This window comes from Branchiostoma floridae, chromosome 8, assembly GCF_000003815.2.
Source record: "Branchiostoma floridae strain S238N-H82 chromosome 8, Bfl_VNyyK, whole genome shotgun sequence".
Lineage (NCBI taxonomy): Eukaryota > Metazoa > Chordata > Leptocardii > Amphioxiformes > Branchiostomatidae > Branchiostoma > Branchiostoma floridae.
This window is the reverse complement of record NC_049986.1, coordinates 20,952-42,022: the sequence shown is the minus strand read 5'-3', so window position 1 is coordinate 42,022 and position 21,071 is coordinate 20,952. Positions and strand designations below refer to the sequence as shown.

Below are 21,071 nucleotides of genomic sequence, written 5' to 3'. Positions count from 1 at the left end.
ACGTTCCTATTCAGTACTGTGGATAAAAACGAACAGGTCTCGCTACATTTTTATGATTATATGTCAGTTACTTATAATGTTAGGAAACATCCAAAGAAATCCCCACGTTACCACATACACGTAGCGTTACCACAGTTATTGGCCTGTCTGAGAAAATTGCACTAGTGCTAACGTTAGTAGTTATTCTCTCTGAGTGCGTTTGTTCACCAATATTATCGCGCGGAGCACGCAACTCAACCTCGGCTTTTACAGAATCGTGAAAACACCAGTGGAATCAAAAGACGAGTGCTGGCGCACTACACACCGTGTGTGTACTCGATTCTACGTAACTCAAACACAACATAGAATTCTCGCCAGGCCTTTTCAGCATAGTGGGCCGATACGCTGTCGGCTGGAAAAATGATGCTGTAAAAAGCCCGCTACGCTGCTTTTTCATCCAGCGTAGCGGCAAAACATGGGGAAAAAATAACAAAATATCGTAGTAAAAACACAAAAGCACGCGCCAAGCACGCGCCTCCGCTGTTTCAAGAAGTTATCAGCTCGAAGGGAGGTGTTTCAGAGCACCCGCCGTGCCGTTGTCTCGCAGCCCCTCCCACCCAGGATCGCCCTTGCGTTCGCGCGAAATGATTGTAAACAGAGGACTTGCCGCCACGAGTGACCAGCGGGGTGGGATCCCTCTCCGGAACAGCCAAAATGTATAAGATTTCCCGCGAAAGTCCTTATTTGGGGAGCGGGGTTGATCAACACAAAGGCGCTTACAACTAGTTGCGTCATTTCTTTTTCACCGCGGAAAATAGAATCAATTCTTTCTGACACATTTCTAGAGCAAGAGCGGGTCGCGTCCCCAAATTTCCTGTTCTAAATTTTGCGTGTGCCGGCCTTGCGTTCGTGCAAAAATGTAAACAGGGTAGCGAGTAGGCCTTGCCGCATGTGACCAGCGGGGTGGGATCCCTCCCCGGAACAGCCAGATTTCCCGCGAATGTCCTTATTTGTTGATCAACACAAAGGCTCTTACAACTGGTTGCGTCATACGAGCGATCGCGCTGACGTCACGGTTACGTCACGTGACGTCATGGTAGGCAAAAAGCTGCTGGTGGGCGAGGAGGCGGGCTGAACCCTCCTCGCCCACCAGTTGCGCGCGGGAAACGCAAACATGCCGACCAGTTGTTGTGCGCTGAATTGTACTAACCGGAAGGATAAAGGCAGTAGAAAGAAGTTTTTTAGAATCCCTGCGGAACCAGGACGAAGGGCTGCATGGCTTAGAGCCTTAAAAAGGTCAGATTTTGAGCAGGGAAAGAAAAACCCGACCGCGGCGTGGACACCACGAGGCCACGAGAGAGTGTGCAGCGACCATTTCATCTCAGGTTTGTGATCTATATGTTTTATATTTTGTTGTTGTCCCCCTTGCATAAATACATTTTTCGTGATGTAATAGTGTACTTTTCGTTACACATCTGCGGAAAGCTTAAGTAAGTTTTGTCGCTGATTCATGCCATATCAAGGATAGTGAATATTAATGTTACATGTATCAAAGTTTTACAGCGCGTCCACGTGGGAGGGGGGGGTCTGACTTATAAATAGTGGTAAAGTATCTGGGATGGACGTATACATATATAGTATACCAGAAGTATAACGTACATCACTTAACTGATTGACGAAGACATCTACAAATGTTTTAAAATGTCTTTAAAATCATCTACATCTACATGGGAATACCCCCAGATGGCCCCTACTGGAGCATATTGTGTGGGGCGGCCCCCAGCGGGTAGACCTCCACCTTGGTCCGGACCATTGTGGGATAGTGCAGGGGAAAGAAAGAACCAGACTGTGGAGTTTGATCCACTCACACCGGGATGATCCCCTGCTCTTTTCGATAAGTGTGGTGGGTTCTTTCAGTTTAACATGCCGAGGTGTGTAGCCGAAGCCAGGTACTCATTTTTCACCTTAGTGAAGTGAGGAAATAGGTGTAAAGTATGGTTTAAGTACCTTTCCCAAGGGCACAACAACAAAGTGACCTATCAGGGATTCCAACTCATACTTATCTTTGGATTATGAGTCCTACACCCTAACCACAAGACCAATTGCCACCTCATTTTAAAATCATGTTTATAATACTGACAAGTTCTTTGCTTCTTGCATTGCAGGGAACCCTTCTAAAGACCCTGCAGATCCAGATTACGTCCCAAGCTTGTTTAACCTCCCAACCTCAGCAAGTTGCAATCGTTCAAGAAACCCAGTTGCCAAGAAAGATCGGTAGGTAACATTGGGGTTTTCAATGTTTCTTTATTGAAATTTGATTTACTGCTCATGCTGTTCATGCAGGCAGGCTGTTCATGCCTGTGTGAAACATTGCTATACTCTACCTCCTTGCCTGAGAAGATGACCATGAAAGTTTTACCAAGGATTCAGTTAAATCTCACAAAGATCCTGTAAGTTACTCATGTTAGAGTTTACACCTAGTCAAATGTTTTATATTTCATAACATTCACAGCAGTAATCACTAAATGCTATGCTAACAGAATGTATGTAGGAAACAAAGCATGCAACTTTGATTTACAACTTACAACATGCTTCATTGTTTGCAGGTATATGCGTGCAGCAAAAAGGCTGCGGGTGTCATCAGAGAATGAAGCCCCACCTACATCACTAAATGGTAAGGGCATTACAGAGGGAATAAGAAAAGTGTCTAATGGATACAATCAGTAATCCTAAACATATAAATTCTTGATCAACAGTTTAATCTATCATTCTTGCTCAACAAGTAAATCTATCACTTGTCACTTATTCAACATGAATCACATACCATACACACAAGACTACTTGCTACAAAGTTTATCCGCTTGGTTTTCGGAGTGGGGATATAGATGTGAATCAAGTAGAGAAGCATGCAACCTGCATGAGTAAAATATTGAAACAACAATACATACATATGAATCAGAGTTTAGAACATTCAGTTCAGTTCAGATATATGACACTCATAATGACATAGCACTTCCATTGAACTTCGGATTTGCTTTATTTCAGATGAAGAAATGATCGCTGACCCTCCTCCTGAAAGTGTAGAGACTCTGAGAGACCCCCTTCCTGAAAGTGTAGAGACTCTGAGAGAACAGCTCACAAAAGTACAAGAGGAGAAATGTAAGTTGGAACAGTTTTGCGAGTCCCTTCAAAGTGAAGCTGACAACCTTAGGGAAGAACGTGATCACCTTCAAGAACAAATCAAGAAATCATCAACATCAGCCTCCAATCTCACAGATGCAAAATGCAAGCTCTTCACTGGAATACCTACTGTTGCACTGTTTATGTTTGTGTTTAGACTTGTTAGTGATTTCATTGCTCCTCTAAAGTCCATGTGTCAGCAGGATCAAATACTCATGACTCTCATGAAGTTGAGACTAGGCCTCAAAAATGCTGATCTAGCTTTGAGATTTAGTGTTTCTGCCTCCACAGTTTCAAAAGTCATAAACCGTTGTATTCCAATCTTAGCTGTCCGACTAAAGTTCCTGATTCATTGGCCGTCCAAGGAAACCGTAAAGCGCAATCTTCCCAAAAAATTTCGGAAAAAAAAATACTCAAACTGTAGAGTCATCATTGATTGCTCAGAGATTTTCACTGAGAGGCCATACAATTTAAAGACCCGAGCAAAGACCTGGAGTAACTACAAACACCATCATACGTTCAAATTTCTGGTAGGTATTACACCTTATGGAGCAGTGTCATTTCTGTCCAGTTCCTGGGGTGGAAGAATTTCTGATAAAGACATTACGCTAAAAAGTCGTTTCTATAACAAAGTGGAATATGGTGATATGATTATGGCAGATCGGGGATTCACCATTTCTGAGGAACTTGCCCTGAAAGGAGCAACACTAGTTATGCCACCATTTACCACAGGAAGGAAACAACTCCCGGGGCGTATCGTCCAAGATGCCAGACAGATATCAACTCTAAGAATTCATGTAGAACGTGCAATTGAAAGAATCAAGAACTTCCAAATTCTCAGCCAAATCTGTCCATTAACATTTGCCCCTCTACTCAGTGACAGTGTTGTTATCTGTGCGGCTCTTACAAACTTACTTCCAAAGCTAATCAAGTAATTTTTAATGGCAATGTTGTCTGCACGAGCTGGCCTTTTCTGTATATCAAAATACTGAGATTGAAGGTAAAATGTTAAAGGGACACAAAACAAATTTTTGGGAAGCCCACTACAATATAATAAGTATACCACAAAGTACAATTCTTACTTGTTTTACATTAGTTTTCTAAAACATGACATAAAACTGTAAAATGCCTTCTATTGTTATACTAGTATTTTTAGTATTTCAAACTGTCCAGTAGGATTTAGCATTGACAACTGGGACAGAACCAATGGCCCCTTGGTTTTCTCTTGATGCCAACACATTTGTAATGGAACCATTCTGACTCACATTCATTGTTATCACACTTTACCATCCTACCATATGCTGGTTTCTGACAAGAACAGTAACGTTTGTTTGGGTCATCATCTTCCTGGAAAGTCACATCTACTCCAGAGTCTCCACACTGTAACTTGTGGGTCAGTATCTCAGGGATAAGACTGGACTTTACAAACTGGACACATGTAGACAACATTACATTTAACAGTGACTGGTCCCTTGGAACATTTACTACAACCATGCCTGCATTAGTCCACACTACAAAATCACATGTTGAGACACCGGTAACCAGCATATGTGTCTGGACTTGGGTGTAATATCTGTGCCCTGTCTTTAGCTTACAATCCTTATCTAAACAGTAGTTGGCATCTGATAGACACAGATCTGCAGCAGGATAGATGTCCCTGTACTTGTATGGGCACTTGATCTCAATCACAGTTCTTCCATGGCATGAACACTGTCTCATCCCATCAGGAGATGCACCTATATATACAACAGTAATGTTCAAATTAGTGGCAAAGTTTCTGATATTTCAAACATGAACATAATGTACTTACTTTTGATACTTGCCAAATGCTGCAAATGGCACATATTCACTTGGTACGAATACAGTGCAATTGTTAAAACAAGTACATGTATTTCATTGTTACATCAACAAAATCATAAGTCAATTAGACATTGTGTAGTTGGTACTCAATTACATGTACTATACTTCATAAGTTTGAAGTAAGAGCCAAAATTAGCTATACCTATGAAGGGAAAATCCTTGTAGAGAATGAGCCCCACTTCCTCCAATTTCACATCCTTGCAGATGCACAAGGTAGCTTCCAGGTACTGTTGCCTTGCCTTCTCCTCCTGTTTCATCCCCCATTGTATAGCTGGAACCTGAAAGTGAAATTCCCTATTTAGAATTTCTGACATAGAAAGCACAAATGAATTACATCTCTAATATGACACTATCTCGCATTGACTGAACATTTAGACTGTCACACTTTGCAGAAATATTTAGACTCCTGGTATTGTTTAAATCCAAATAAAGATCAGAGCTACACTTGCTCTGGGATTATTATGGTACATGTTCCAATATACAGGGTAATGTTGTCTCTTTGTGTGCCTTAATTACCTACGAAAAATGGCTTCCTGCAAGTGTACACTGTACTAGTTTTCAGTTAACTCACTTGGCTCAAATCCTTGCAGTCATATTGCATGACCTTCCGTACTGCAGTGGTGGGGTTTGATGCATGAAGGACATCATGCATGGATGTAGAAGTCACACGACCCTTGCGTTGCTGACGCCATAAAGCAGACTTGGACTGCCCCACTGTAGCTTTGTTGAGGTTTGTGATTTGCTCGGGGTTGCACCGAACATCCTCAAGGATGCTGTCTACACTAACACTAGCAACAGGGACTTTGGCTGGATGACAAGACCTGTATACCACAGGGGGAAGCGTCTCTGTGTTGACATCTGACTCATCTTCTGATGCTGTGTCTGTGTCCTCCTCCTCTTTAATGACAGCACTGGCAGTGGGACACAGCTTCCTCAGTTGTGAGAAAGCAGAAGCGGCCTCTTCTTCACTGAGTGGTGGCACATCACACTGCGGCTTCCGGCGCGCCTTCTTGATCTGGACTCCATGTTTAGGGTGCGAAAAGTCCATGTCCTCAGCCCTTTGTGGATCAACCTGAAAGAAATAATCCACAAAATGAATTATCAATAATATATGTGAGAAAAAGCATTATACAGTGGCCATGTCAGATATTACACTTTACAAAGAGGAACATCTTAGCCTGCAGTCCAACCTTGTTGTGCTTTAGTTCGCTCCCAAAGGTCGCTACCCCATGGCATTGACGGGGTAGCCACCGTTGGGAGTGGACTAAAGCACAACAAGGCTGGACTCCAGGCTAGGAACATCTACTATATTGCTGTAAATCTATAGTGTAGTGCTATATATTGTGAATTGGATACATGTAAATGCCACATGATTTTGTAGAAGCAAAGAAATCCATTCATTAATGTAAGTTATAACAGTCTACTTAGGCAAAAAAATTGTAGACATTGAAAAAATTCTACTCAATTATAATGCCCAAATATGAACAGACCTTATCTTTGTAATATTTGTTCCACACGGCCTTTCTGCTGGTGCATGACGTCCGTTTTTCCTGAAGAGACCTGGAGGCCTCCACTGCGAACAGCAGTGCAGCCACATGGCTGCAGACCTCTCCCAATCTACATTGAAATATAACAAAAAATGAGTATACATTATAGGTACTATAGTCAGGAGCAATTTTAGAGTTAATGGTAAAAGGAACGGATAAGTTGGCCAGCTTCACAGTACAATGAAAGATTTGCCTTATCTTCTCATTATGGAAGTCTCTGTGATATTTGAATATTTCTACTATATACACATTTCTTTTAGCATTATCTACATCTACATGATGATATGTGTTAGTATACTCACTCTCAGGAACTGTTGATAACTCCAAATTACCTAGAAAACGAAACACATCAACAAGTAAAACCTGCAACAAGAACATCAACAAGAAGAAATGCATTTGCAACAGGTACAAATACAACTGGAAAACATCAAGCACAAGAACATGAACCAAGGAAAAAAATTAAGACAGTTATCTTGCCACATACAAACTGCATGGTCGCTCCTCCCTGGAAATATACGGAGGAACATTTACAGGTGAGTACTAGTTTGACTTTCATTATTTCTAAAACTGTTTCTTGCCATGGACCTCATCTGACGAGAACACTGTTAGATAAAAATGTGACTTTTTGGATATGATGGTCAATGCAGTTATATTACCTACCCTGCCATACAAGTGCAGTGAGCTGCCATGACATAACCCTCTTTTTTGGTCAAACACACCCATGGGTTGTGAGGAGTCTCTGTTACTCTCTGTCCTGAAACACAAATGTAACAGAAAAAAAAGATAATACAGTAAATATAAAAACGTATCTGACAGTTAAATACTAATCACGCATCTCATTCTTCATCTTCAAGAGTTCTCACTACAGGTACATGTAAGTAGAAATATTGTTCCAATGCACTCCAACACCCACCTGGCACAACCTTGGCCTTAAGGAAGCAGACCTTCACATTTTTTCCAATAGGGTGGTACCTGCACTCCCTCACATGGCCACTTATAAAGAGATTGTACGCCTCCAGGGATTTATAGGCTTTCATGGCTTCTCCGTTAAACGGACCTGGAGCCTCGATTAGGTAGGTGTAGATGCACCCATAGTCCGTATCTGGCCAGAGGCTCAAATCATCCTTCCAACCTGTATAACATACAAATGATAATAAACATAACGTTACGTAGCCAGAATTTCTAGAGATTAGCAACAAACACATTTACACTTACTCATGTTTTTGTAACCTTTATCTGGCACAAAAATCTACCTTATCAAAATCTAGAAACACATGTACACATGATCCTCACCTGTCAGACTGTATGGGTCAGGTAGGCGTACACCGTCACCAGTCACCGCCGAACCAGTCACTTCCGGGTTTGAACTATCGCCGGCGTCTTCGACACTTACCATTAATTTCTCAAAATACCTGGTTCGGTCATTAGGCTCCAAAGAGCTAATGTAGCTGTTTGAAGAACTCATATTGATTAAACGTATTAATTAAACCACATTAGGAACAGAAATATAACAGCCCGGAACGGATGACAGAAAGCCCGTACGGCGGGAAAATCAAAACAACCGGAAACACATGACGGAAGTCAAGAGGGCAAGGGTCATTTTCTCCCAAAATATTACACAAGAAAAAAAAAAAAAAGACTAAGAAGTAGTGAAAAAAATACAAAATCTGAAAAAATCCCATGGATGCGATAAAAACGTGGCTGAAAATGCGCAAATTCGCGTAAACAGTACGATCTGCTTCCGCGCCGGTATGCTAATTAGTAATCTGATCTCCTAACGCTTTTTGCCTACCAGTCAGCGCTCGTGCGCCGAATACCCCGGATGTAAACAATAACAGCGATTGCTCGTATTCATAGAAACAGACTTTTACAAGGGCTAACCAATACTAGTGCATACTTCAAAGTGAGAATATTGGGCACTATGAATATCTATGCATAGGTCATAGGACATACCGCTAAGGAAACTCTTCCTGACCCCATATTAAAACCTTGGGCGTCTCTTCTCAGGACTGAAAAAGTTTCACATTTTCTCCAGAGTTGAATTTGAAACAGGCTCTGTCAAAATTGCAAGATCTTGCAATGCCTACACAGTGAATTGAACTTTACCTATTCGCATTGAATGTTTCTATTAAAGCCTTGTTTATGATCAAGAAATTTATTATTTTTTGCCTCAACTAGCGAAAAAAGAGTAAAAGTGGTTTTGCAAAAAGTTTGATATTGGCTAACCTGTTCTCCCCCTCGAATGAGTGGTGCAGTCTGCTTGGAGTCTCGCGAGATTTCGATAAGTCAAAGGTCAGAGGTGACCTGAAAAGGCGCGAAGCTGAAATATTTTTGCACGGATAGATTTGGAGTGAAGATTTTGCTCTATAAAAGGTAAAGTTGCCGTTTTTTTTCGACATGGCTTCCCCGACGACTGGTGCGAGAAGCCTGCAAGCGTTGCCCGCGGCGACGGCTCGCCTGTTGTCCAGCACTCAGGTCATCACGTCCGTCTTCAGCGTGGTGAAGGAACTGGTGGAAAACTCGCTGGACGCTCAAGCCACCAGTGTGGATGTCAAACTGGTCAGTGGGTTGGTAAATGTGATAAGCCTATGGTTTTAAAACTTGTTTGATCAGAAAGAGAGAAAAGGGGAGATAGCAAAGAAGAGAAAGGGAGGTAGGGAGAGAGAAAAATAAAAGTTCAATGAAACCTGTAGTAGTGACCACTTCATCGGGTATCTAACTTAAAGTTATTGTCAAGTGATTTTTACTGAGAGAACTCAAAAGTTCTCAACAAAGTTCAGTATAAAAACAAAAAGGCCTTTCCTTTGAATTTCAGTTGACAGTATGTAAAAAAAGACAACAACTCTACTCTAAAATGCACAAAGCATAAAAAATGTTTTTTTAAAAGGTTAATTGAAATTCTTGATACCTATTCAAACTGACTCTGTCTGTTTTTCTTGTATCCAGGAGTCATTTGGGTTTGACAGGATAGTAGTGAGTGACAACGGCAGTGGGATCAGCCGTGCAGATGCAGAGTTCATGGCTCAGCGACATTACACGTCCAAACTGTCACACCAGGCAGACCTGGACAGTCTGGAGACTTATGGCTTCAGGGGAGAGGCACTGGGTAAGAGTGATTAGTGTTGGTTCTGTAAATAATTTCATCAGGTTGTACATGTAATTGGTAGAACATGGGACATTGGATGCGGAGTTTGTGGCACAGCAACATTTGTCATTACAAGTCCTAACTGTCACACCAGGCTGACCTGGACAGTCTGGGTGAGCATGATTTTTCTGATTATTTGTCTCTTCCCCACCAAATACTGGTAGTTGGTGCTTTGTTTGATAGGTCAATTGTTCTATACATTCACTTCATTTGTAGTGGGGCAAACAAATTTTGTTGAACTATCTTTCTTGATTTTAGGGTGTACTTCTGAATTCAGGCTAAAGATTTGCTGCCCCCATGCATGCAGAACCCCATCAATGACAAGACAAAATGAATGAAAAGTTTGCTGTGAATTTTGAGCCCTGAATGAATCTTTGTTGTTGCAGGATCCCTCTGTGCAGTAGCTGATGTGACGGTCACCACGAAGACTGCAGCTGACGACTTCAGCATGATCTACACACTGGACAGGCAGGGCAAAATCACCAACAGCAAACCTGCACATCTGGGGCAAGGTACTGCAAAAGGAGAAATGTTTGTGGGGATTTCATTTGTGGCAGGAGGAAAATGGAGTGTTCCTGACATATGTATGTTTGCGACTGAAACTGTCAGGGTTTTAATGTACAAGAGGAATGTTTGCACTGTGCTTCTAAGTTCACACTGAAGAGGTCACTATGAAAATTGTGAATGTAAAACCATGGCAAACCTTTCACATTTTACACTTACATTACTGTACAAGTACAAAAATATGCAGTTTTCGTTGTGACCTCTCCACTGTGAAGTTCTACAGAATTTTTTCAACCGTGTAGAACATAGCGAATATTCTCAAGTTTTTAAAATCTATATTATTGTGATATAGTCGCCCCCTATGCATGACAGAAGCAGTTTTTGCAGTCCAACAAAGTCTAAGCTCCTATCATAAATTACTTTAGAATAATCTTTAATTGTGATGTTTCAGGTACAACCATAACAGTCACAAACCTGTTTAAGAATGTCCCGGTGCGCAGACAGTACTACAGCGCCCCCAAGCGGCGGAAGGAGGAACTGAAGCGAGTGGAAGACATCATGATGGCATTGGGTGTCATCAAGCCAGATGTCAGATTTTCACTCATACACAACAAGGTGGGTTAAAGATTATGAATTTGGTGCTTCGGTACTAAATGTGTTAGGAGAGACACCAAAATGTGTGGTCTAATTAATCTCCAAGCAGATCCTACAATGGCATAAGATAGTACCAAACTGGCCAAGGAGTATAGTTAGCCAAGAGGTGTACATTTGCCATGTAGCAAAACACACTCCTAAGCCGGCTTCACTCCTCTGCCAGCTTTTGATACTATCTTATGCTACCGTATGATCTGCTTGGAGATTATGGTCTAATTAGGGTGAGCCCACTGGACAGAGCCGCATGAAAGCGCAGTATGAAGACTATCTGACTGCTGCCTACCCCTGTGTCAGGGATCCCAGCAGCAGTATAATCAAATACTGGATACTACTACTATTGATATCAATTGTGGCATCAAATGGCCAAGTGGCTAGAGTAGAGGACACGAGATCAAGAGGTAATGGGTTCGATTCCTGGCATTCATGGCTAGATGTTGTGTCCTTTGGAAAAGGCACTTTACACGACTTTCCTCACTCTGCCCAGGTGAAAAAAGTTTTATTACAATTATTGTACAATTTGGAATGTGTTTTTTTAGAAGTATCACAAGGTTTTTACGATAATTTTGGTAAAATTCGCAAACTTATATTTCTGTTCGGTAAGATTTGAATGTGTTTGTTTTTCCCAGTGCACAGTGTGGCAGAAGAACAAGTATCCCGACCACCGTACAGCCCTGCGGACTGTGCTGGGTACCGGCACCATGTCACTACTGCTGGGGGTGGAACACAGGAGTCTGGAACCACAGGTACCATAGTCTAATACATCTTTACAGAAATTGTACATATATGAATTATGGAAAGTATGGAAAGCATACAGTTCTATTTGTTTGCGACCACATTAGGTTCACGGATTTTGTGTGACAGTTCTGGCTTCCTTTAAGAGACTCTTTAAAGTATCAGGAACGACCGAAATGAACGGACTCGAATCATGTAGCAGCTCTCACTATTATGTATTTTGTACCATGTATGTAAAAATTGTGTTTATAGACTTATAGAATTGTAAGACTCATAAGGACTTTAAATGATGTAAACTGTATCTCTGTTATATACTTTGTCTGACCCTTGCCTCTTCCCACATGAACTCAATGAAAAGCGGCCTGTAGGCCGATTTGAGCTTTCATGAATAAACAAAGGTTCAAACAAACAAACAATCTTATTCCATGACAGGTAGAGGTGCAGGGATTCCTCCCTAAGCCGGGAGCTGACCCTCAGACCGTCACCCGAGCCACGACTGACCGCTCCTTCGTTTTCTTCAACGAGAGGCCTGTCCAGATGAAAGGGGTGGAGAAGGTAACAATGATGTCACTTTTTTGGCAACATCTGATACATAGCTTTTTTTTTTTACCTTCCAACATTTTTGTAGTCGTGCTATTTTTCTGAGGGCAATACTGACTTGTTAGAATGTTTTATATCATTTTTTTTTATTTGCTTATTTCTTATAATCCATGGCTTATTTTATCTCTATGCTGAAGGTGTCAGCCTTGTAAAGGATGTACTATCACACCTCTCAGATCTCATTTCCGTGAATTGTAGTAAATAAACGTGATATGAAATGTGCAGTCTAACACGAGTAGACCCACTGGACAGAGCTGCATGGAAGCGCAGTGTTAAGACTATCCGACTGCTGCCTACCCGTGTCAGGGATCCCAGTAGCAGTATAATTAAATACTGGATACTACTACTTCTTCCTACTACTATTAAGCTTGTATCCCCCTCATCAGGCCTACTAGTAGGGTTCATGACTGGAGTAAGTCAGGGTTCTAGCCAGCGTCCGTTTTTCCGTCAATTGACGGAAATTTGCTGCGTGTGACGGAAAAACTTTAAAACCTATCTGTCAACTTTGACGGACAAAAATCTGATAAAAGCTCCTTGGTGGAAGCTACAGGCTGCTTGGGGACGCTGTCCACGGTCGTAAAAGCCACACACTGTTTGTTTTGCTATTGTTATGATTGTTGACAATGTGAGTCGGTGCCCTTTCGCATACGATAATCTCATTAAAACCCGTTTTTCAAGGTCTCAGTTCAGTTTCTCTAACTCCTGGAATAGTGTTTTCGCGACAATGGGAATTGGCTGACGGAAAAAAATGTCGAGCTGACTAGAGCCCTGAAGTAAGTTTTCTTATTTTATGTTTGTCACATGCTTTTGTCAGTTATTCCATAGTAAATTTGTTTGTTCCAGCTGGTGCGTCAGTATTACCACGGCAGCACGTCTGATGGAACTTCCTCACGACATCCCATAATATTCCTCAGCATCAGGGTGCCCCCAGCAGAGATAGACCCCAATGTGGAGCCCAACAAGACAAAAGTCCTCCTGCACAACAATGTAGGGAAGCTTGTGCTTTAAAGAATTTATATCTCATTAATACAAAAGACACTACATTTCTTGTCTCCAACATATTTGTAATACTCTCAACAAGTGCACGTGATGCAAACTTTAAGATAAACATATAGCACTGTGGAAAAAGTATTCTACAAATACTTGAATTGCCTTCTTTTATATTCTATATATTTGCTATAATTGGACATTGACTTTATATGCTAAATGTTTATAAATTAACATCAGTATACACTATGTATGAAATATAAAATTAATGTACAAAAATGTAGTGATGTTACCAGACAGCTGGTGATTGAGATTAAAATGGATGTTTGCTTGCAAATTGTGCAGGAAATTTACAGAAATGTACTCGTGATACACAAGTCTTAATATTTTCCTTCTTTTTTCTTTCCAGGATTCCATTCTGTCCGTTATTGAAGAGATGCTGCAGACTGTATACAGCTCTTCAGATGATGCAAACCACAACAAAGCTACGAGCGAAGAAGCCAGAGACACGACACATAACAGTTCAAGTTCCTCGGACTCCAACAAACAGCAAAACACACTGGAAGATGAACAGCTGTCCTGTGCATATTATGCTTCGAGTAAAAGTAGAAATGAAGATAATCTGACAAACACAGAAAAGATTGCACCTGCCCATTGTAAAACTCTTGAGTCAGAAGAAGATACAAGAAGAGAGAAAGTTGACAATGACCACAGCAGTAATGTACATGTAGAGGTTGAAATAAGGGAAGAAGAGCCTTTGGGTACATTAAAAAACACAACTGTTAATACGACAAACATGAGCTCAAATAGTGACTCTGACATTACAATGGGCGACTCTATGCTTGCTGAAATCAAGACCCCTGACACCTCCACCGTAAGGCCCCATAGGCCAGCAGACGATACAGAGATATCCTTATTCTCAATCAACGACTCTTTGCTAGCAGGAATGGACTCACAGGAGTCTCTACAACAAGAAGACAAACTTCATGAAGATTCTCAGAGGAGTTTCTCCATTTCTAATTCTTTCCTCGGAGACCTTCCAACTCCAAGCCCCGCTGAAACTGGTAAGAAAAGTGAAGACGGCGTTAGTTTTAATCTTCTGACTCAAACCTCCCTCAGTCTTGTGCTTAGTGATGAAGAAAAAGAGGAAAATGACAAGGAAAATTACAAAGAAAGAAGAGAAGAGAGTGAGGGTATAGCTGAGATTTCAAATATTTTAGATTCAACCAATCAGACGCTCAGAAAAGATGGAATCCCTCCTCTCCCATCATTGGACAGCGACAATCCTACCTCAGCCAATCAGAAAGAGGATGAGATTCCAACAGCCAATGAGGTTTCAGCTAAGACGTGGAGTGAAGGGAGAGGATTGGTCAACTCTGTTGGAGAGGCTGTAGAACCAGTGAGACTATTGGTCCCTGGAGTGACCAATCAGGGACAAGATCAGTCAGCACACACAAGTGTTGACAAGGGAAGCCCAGGAAGGAAAAACACCATACTGAAAAAGGTGGGATCTAACTGCACTTTGATTTATCACATAGATCTTAAGTTTTTGTAGCCCCAAGCCAAACATAGCCTCCACCAGATCGAAAAAAAACGGAAGGTATAGTTTACAAGGAGAGTAAGTATGCGGGAAAGGTATTATATGCTGGCAAATGTTACCATATTGAGGCCAAACTTTCTTGGCAAGTACTCTCCCTGTAGCCAGGTGTAGGTAGTCACCTGGTAGAGGCTTACACAAACCATTTAAAGGCAGAATATATGTTTCATCCAATTCAAGCAAGGAAAATAGAGTACCTGGTGGTAAGTGACTTTCCCAAGGAGGTTTAAAAAGAGACCCTGTCTTTCACAAGGGGACTTGAACCCATGAACACAGGCATGGATTTGAACCAGGGATCTCTTGATTCTGACACAAACATCCAAACTACAAGGCAACCAATGTGTGAAAGATTAAAACCGTAACTTGTGATGCATTTCTGTTTACAGGAAGGCCATACGACAATGTATGACCTTGTTGGGAACAAACCAGTGAAGAAGCCACAGTCAGCTTACAGTTTCTTCATCAAGGATGTCAGGCCTACTGGTAAGAAAGGGTAGGGGGTGAACAGTTTCTTCTTCTTCTTCTTCTTCTTCTTCTTCTTTCAGTAAAACTTCAGTTGGCTGAAGGCTTTGGCACATTGGTGGTGGAGTGGTGTGCTCTTGTATGGTGTATAGGAGGTGGTTGCCGTGCTTAACCTCTGTAGACTGTAGTCCAATTACAAGTAATTACTTTATAACTGTGAGACTCTGGTTCAATCCTGATAGGGTATCTCGGTTGGGTCTGCACCTGTCTTTCAGAAGGGATGTAAAATGGGGGAAGGGCTAGCAACCCTTCCCTGTAAAAATATACCCTGCTACTGAAACAACAAGGAAACTTGCTGGCCTATTATATGTGCGCCACTAAGCACTAAGAGGAGAACAATAATTGCTAAGTGAAATGATTGCACAAAATCTTTTTACTTTAATCTTGTGATTAAGAATCAAATTTAAACTTTTGTCTCTACCCTTTGTAGTGTGCCAAGAGAACCCAGAAGCTGACTTTGCAGAAATTGCTCGGCTCATTGGTCAGCGTTGGAAGCAGCTAACCAATCAGGACAGACAACGCTACGAAGCCATGGCAACCAGAGATCAACAGAGATACCAGGCACATCTAAAGACACTCCAAGAAAGTGAAAGTATTGCATCTTCAGATTCACCTGCGCCAAGAAAGAACAAGCTAAGTACTAAGAAAAGGAAGTTGGATCCTGTTTCTCACCAAACCCTCATCGACAAAATGTTTCAGTCCCAAAAGTCAAGGAAGGGAAATGGAGAAAACAATCAACACACTTTGAAAGTGGTGAATGTAAGTTTTAGTATGACGTGGTTGAAAGAAAAAGTAGGGAAAGAAGTTTCCAACAGTTCTGAGGCAGATGGAACGCTTCGTCTGATTGGCTGGTTGTTGCCACATGGTGTATGGGTCGGAGTGCAAGGGTCAGAGGTCGTTGCAGTTCACCAGTACAGGATGCAGGAGGCGCTGCTGTACAACAGGCTGATGGAGACTCATGTGTTGCCTAGGCAACCGCTCAGGGCACCTGTGGTTCTGAACGAAAGGTACTGGTAGTTGGACTTTCCAAATATGAACTTGTAGATATTTTGTAATGTACATGTATGTGTGTGTGTATCTGTGTTTGTGAATGGATATATGAATCATAGATTAACGTGTTTGTGTGTGTCTGAGTGAAGGTGTGTGTCTGTCTATGTGTCTCCCTATGTGTATGTGTATGTGTCAGTGTGTATCTCAGTATGTATAGCTCTTTATGTGTATGTGCATGACTATGATTGTGTGCATTCCTTGTCAACATTGCTTAATATGACAATCATAGCCTTACTATGTTCTAACTTAAGTTACATTTGTCAGCATTTTTTATCATTTACATCCCCCCTCGTCCCAGTTTGTCACTGGGTTTTCAAGTTTCCGTTCTTCCTCTTTAGCACAACAGGAGGGCCTCTGGCATGGCAAACCCTACAGAACTTGGACAGTGAAAACACCCACCCTAGCCCGTCTAGGAAGATCTGTGACCCAAGACTGGTTAACAATGGGTTCGATGTCCAGCTGACCAATGATGAGGAGGGCAACATCAGGGCGGAGGTCGTTGCCATGACAACATGCATGCCCTTTTATGGGGTTGACGATTTGAAGGAAATCCTTGGTAAGTAACATTAAACTTCTTTGTGGTAGTATTAGTCAAGATAGTGTTTATAGGACAATGTATACTGACTTATTGTAGAGACGGAAAATGTTTGTGGTGGTTTTTATGGTCACATTTTCCGCGGTCACCTCACATTTTCCAGCTTTACAGTAAAATTTGCATGGCAGTTTCAAAGGCGAATTTAAAACTGCTGCAAATATGCCATTTTCTCTCTACCACATAATCAAATTCCTAAAAACATTTCCGATTTAAAGTGATAGAAATATAAATTTCTCTTATAAAGGATCCTTTTTGTGATGACTGTTACATTGCTCTGCTCAAGTTTGGATATTTTATCAAAAGCAACATTTTGTTTTGTTTTCAGGCATCATCAGTAGAGCCAGTAGCACAACAGTGTCCACCAGCAGACCAGTTAAAGTCATTCACTACCTAAAAGTGAGTAATCCTAATGCATAATTCCTTTCCTATAGTAGTATTGAAATAGTCAACAAAAAGACCCATTTCATGCTTTTATTCCATTTCTACCACATGTACATTGATGATTGATATTTTTATTACAATGGAAATCATAATATGTTATTAGGAATGTTCCTATTTTTTCTTGTCCCTATGTATATATATACATCTGGTTTTGCTTTATCATTGGGTGACTGCACTCAAAGTGCAAATACGATACAGTATAAACAGATCGGTTTTGGTGCCAAATATACATATTTTTCGATGTATAATTTTACATTTGACAATCTCATTACATTCTCCTGTACAGAGTTTTTCTGCACATGAATTTTCCAAACATCATGCTGATATATACAAGTACAATTTGTTGCTTGGAGATGTCTATTCGCTAGTTCACCATTATCCACAAGGTAACATACATGTAGCTGTGGTCATTGTTCAATACTCTTGACAAGGAAGTAAACGGCACAAAACATAACGGTAACATAGATCCTAATATCACAAGTAAAGAATGGATAGAACACTTTCAAGGATTAAATAATCTGGTAAAAAACAATGAATTTGACAGTTCTTTTGAAAAAAGTGTCACTGATTCTCTTAAACATTTAGATAAAAACGCCCAAAATTCATTAGATTACCCTTTCACGACACCAGAAATTATGACTGGTTTGAAATCACTAAAATCTGGAAAAGCATGTGGTATTGACTCTATTTCAAACGAGATGTTAATATATGGGGCAGAAAAGATATGCGAACCACTGGTCATTCTCTTTAATACAATCCTTTCCAACAACAAATTTCCATCTAACTGGACCACAAGTATCCTTACACCAATTTTTAAATCTGGCGACAAATCTAACGTAGATAATTATAGAGGAATCGCCATCTCAAGCTGTCTGTCCAAATTGTTCACATTCCTTTTAAATACTCGCTTACAGAAATTCGTTGAAAGCAATTGTCTGCTAGCGGACACTCAATTCGGATTCAGAAGAAAGTGCCGAACCTCTGACAATGTATTTATCCTGAAAGCTCTTATTGAGAAATATATTGAAAAAAAGAGAGGGAAATTATATGTTTGCTTTGTTGACATGAAGAAAGCGTTTGACAGTGTATGGCGGGACGGTTTATTCTACAAATTGTTAAATCTTGGTGTTGGTGGGAAATTCTTCAATGTATTGCAATCCATGTACCTCAATGTTAACTATACTGTCAGACTACAAAATGGTTTGTCAAGCCCCTTTGTTTCCACATGCGGAGTAAGACAAGGCTGCAATCTCAGTCCATTATTATTCAATATTTTTATTAACGACCTACCTCAATGCTTTGCTGATAAATGTGACGCCGCAATTTTGAATTCTAAATCACTCAACTGTTTATCTTGGGCAGATGACTTAGCCTTGATCTCATTGTCGAAAGAGGGGCTTCAGAATTGTATCAATAACCTGGAATCTTATTGCAACAAATGGAAATTAAGGGTTAATGTATCTAAAACGAAAGTACTGGTTTTTACAAAAGGTTCTATTAACAGATTATCAAACAAATTCTATATATATGGCAAAGAAATACTAGTAACCGACAGTTATACTTACCTTGGTATTCCCCTGACTTCTTCGGGAAAGTTTAAAGCAGCCAGGAAATATTTAAAGAATAAAGCCATGAGAGCTTTATTCAAACTAAAGTCACTTTTATTCTCAGAAAAGAACATTCCAATTCACCTAGGAATGAGCCTTTTCAACAAGTTTGTACTGCCTATTTTACTGTACGGAGCCGAACTCACATGTTTTGACCAAACTTCTAAAGCAATCAAAATTATTGTATCAAAACAAATTCCAGAATCTTCACCCAAAACTGTTTTCTCTTCCTTTTTAAACAAACTCCATCTAGAGGGAGGTCTCCCAGCAACTGTTAGGAAGAGTGTGTCTTCGGACCTCACTCATACTTACGTCATCCATTTTAAGAAAAGATCAGACAAGGATAGATTATTGAGACTGGCATCAGGAATGAAATTAGAAAATGACAACTTCGCAATTGAAAATATACGACTTTCTTCACATACTAGTATCCCAGAATTTGACACCATTGACATGAGTTTCCAAAAATTTTTACTCGGAGTACATGCGAAATCATCAAATGACGGCATCCGTGGTGAGCTAGGAACCTTTCCCATTTTGATCAATGCTGAGATACAATTAATCAAATACTGGCACCGTCTAGCAAACTTACCCGAAGATTCTTTACTACGTGAAGCATATGATGTTGTACTTTCCGGCGAATACGACTGGACAAATCACGTAACTGACATTCTCAACTATAATGGTTTTGGACATGTATGGACAAACCCGAGGTTGTATCATGTTAATATGCTAACCGACCAATTACGACTCCGTTTACAGGATATATACATACAAGAATGGTATTCTTCTATCCAGAATAACTCAAAACTTTGCATTTATTCTACGCTAAAGGAAAGATACGGACAAAAGAAGTATCTTTCGAATGTACACAGTTTCGAACTTCGTAGAGCAATTACAAAGATGAGAATCAGTAGTCACAAACTAAATATAGAAGCCGGAAGATATACTAAAATTCCCCGTGACCAGAGGTTTTGTCCATTTTGCCCAAATGAGATCGAAGACGAACGTCACTTTGTTATGGATTGTTCTCGATATAATGATAAACGCACAGAGCTGTTCACATTACTTTCCGCTTGTTCTAAAGAATTTGCTACTCTCTGTTCGATAGATAAATTCAACTACATTCTGGGAGGCGATAACCCTCACTGTGTACAAGTAGGCAAATATATCCACGAATGTTTATACCGTAGAACTAATAGTGTTAATGACATGCTAGACCCTATATGTTGATTTAATCATACCTATAGATATCCATATATGTGTGTTTAGTTGTACTGTAAGTAGTTGTTATACATGTAGACCTTACGAAAGTCGCTGTACTTTTGTCGTGTCAATAAAGATTGTTGTAATATAGGATACATATAACTACATCAAGTCAATGGATGGTGGTTTCAAATTGCACTGTTTTGAAAATATTGCAGTTTGAAACCACTCCCTAGACTTCATGTCCCTACAATCATGTAAATATTCTGTTTTTAAATGCATTGCACATACCATAAGGATAAAGGTCAACTAACTATATATAGCTAACGTTATGTACATGTGTCTTAACTGATACTATTTCCCCTTTCTTTTTCTACCTTCTTATAACCCCCCACAGGGAGAGGCAGTGCGCATGGTTCGTAGCCTGTCCAGAACCATGTCACATGACGACGTGAGTGACATCCTTAGGAAGAAGGAAAAGGAACTGCCCAAGTGTCGGACATGTCTCCACAGTAAACCCTTTATACAGACTATCTACACACTGGAGGAGATATACTCACAGTGTAGTCAGGAACAGAGTCAGCCACAGTAGTGACTTAAGTTTGCAAAGCTGAGTTTAGTTTCTAGAGGTACCGGATGTCAACTTAAACAAGCTTCTTTATAAACAACGAAGGTACATGTATTTACGTCACCATCTGTCACCTTCCTGGGACAATTGCAATACCAACTGATTCTGTTTTGCACTGCAGCTAAGTGTCACCAAAACGTTTGCTGTTGTTGTAAATATCTTGGTTGGAAATAAAGTTTTGTTAGCCAGTGATTTTTCAACCTGATGAAATAATTTACAAAGATCTTCCAGGTCTCA

The 21,071-nt window shown here is 40.5% G+C and overlaps 3 protein-coding genes across 5 annotated transcripts; 2 read left to right on the top strand and 1 right to left on the bottom strand.

Moving 5' to 3' along the window:
* The first annotated feature begins 1,082 nt into the window (after positions 1–1,082).
* LOC118420658 lies at positions 1,083–4,219 on the top strand. Of its 2 annotated transcripts, XM_035827540.1 has the most exons (4): positions 1,085–1,364; positions 2,145–2,253; positions 2,586–2,653; positions 3,025–4,219. In XM_035827540.1, exons 1-4 carry the CDS (start codon positions 1,154–1,156, stop codon positions 4,092–4,094), a joined length of 1,458 nt encoding a protein of 485 aa, XP_035683433.1. In that variant the 5' UTR covers positions 1,085–1,153; the 3' UTR covers positions 4,095–4,219. The 2 variants fall into 2 exon arrangements, with proteins under 2 accessions (XP_035683435.1, XP_035683433.1); XM_035827542.1 differs by lacking the exons at positions 2,145–2,253; positions 2,586–2,653 and having other exon boundaries at positions 1,083–1,364.
* LOC118420657 lies at positions 3,322–8,233 on the bottom strand. 2 transcript variants are annotated; one of them, XM_035827539.1, is made up of 7 exons: positions 7,860–8,233; positions 7,480–7,698; positions 7,227–7,320; positions 6,510–6,636; positions 5,591–6,091; positions 5,209–5,297; positions 3,322–3,554 (listed from the first exon to the last, which is right to left on the bottom strand). In XM_035827539.1, the coding sequence occupies exons 1-7, from the start codon at positions 8,029–8,031 to the stop codon at positions 3,509–3,511; spliced, it is 1,248 nt and encodes a 415-aa protein (XP_035683432.1). In that variant the 5' UTR covers positions 8,032–8,233; the 3' UTR covers positions 3,322–3,508. The 2 variants fall into 2 exon arrangements, with proteins under 2 accessions (XP_035683432.1, XP_035683431.1); XM_035827538.1 differs by lacking the exon at positions 3,322–3,554 and adding an exon at positions 3,744–4,895 and having other exon boundaries at positions 5,162–5,297; positions 7,860–8,205.
* A 617-nt stretch (positions 8,234–8,850) lies between these two features.
* LOC118420944 (PMS1 protein homolog 1-like) lies at positions 8,851–20,867 on the top strand. Its single transcript, XM_035828039.1, has 13 exons — positions 8,851–9,125; positions 9,513–9,672; positions 10,098–10,223; positions 10,667–10,830; positions 11,496–11,612; positions 12,034–12,156; positions 13,045–13,188; positions 13,598–14,692; positions 15,172–15,268; positions 15,738–16,314; positions 16,696–16,913; positions 17,278–17,348; positions 20,604–20,867. Exons 1-13 carry the CDS (start codon positions 8,964–8,966, stop codon positions 20,796–20,798), a joined length of 3,249 nt encoding a protein of 1,082 aa, XP_035683932.1. The 5' UTR covers positions 8,851–8,963; the 3' UTR covers positions 20,799–20,867.
* Positions 20,868–21,071: the final 204 nt, after the last annotated feature.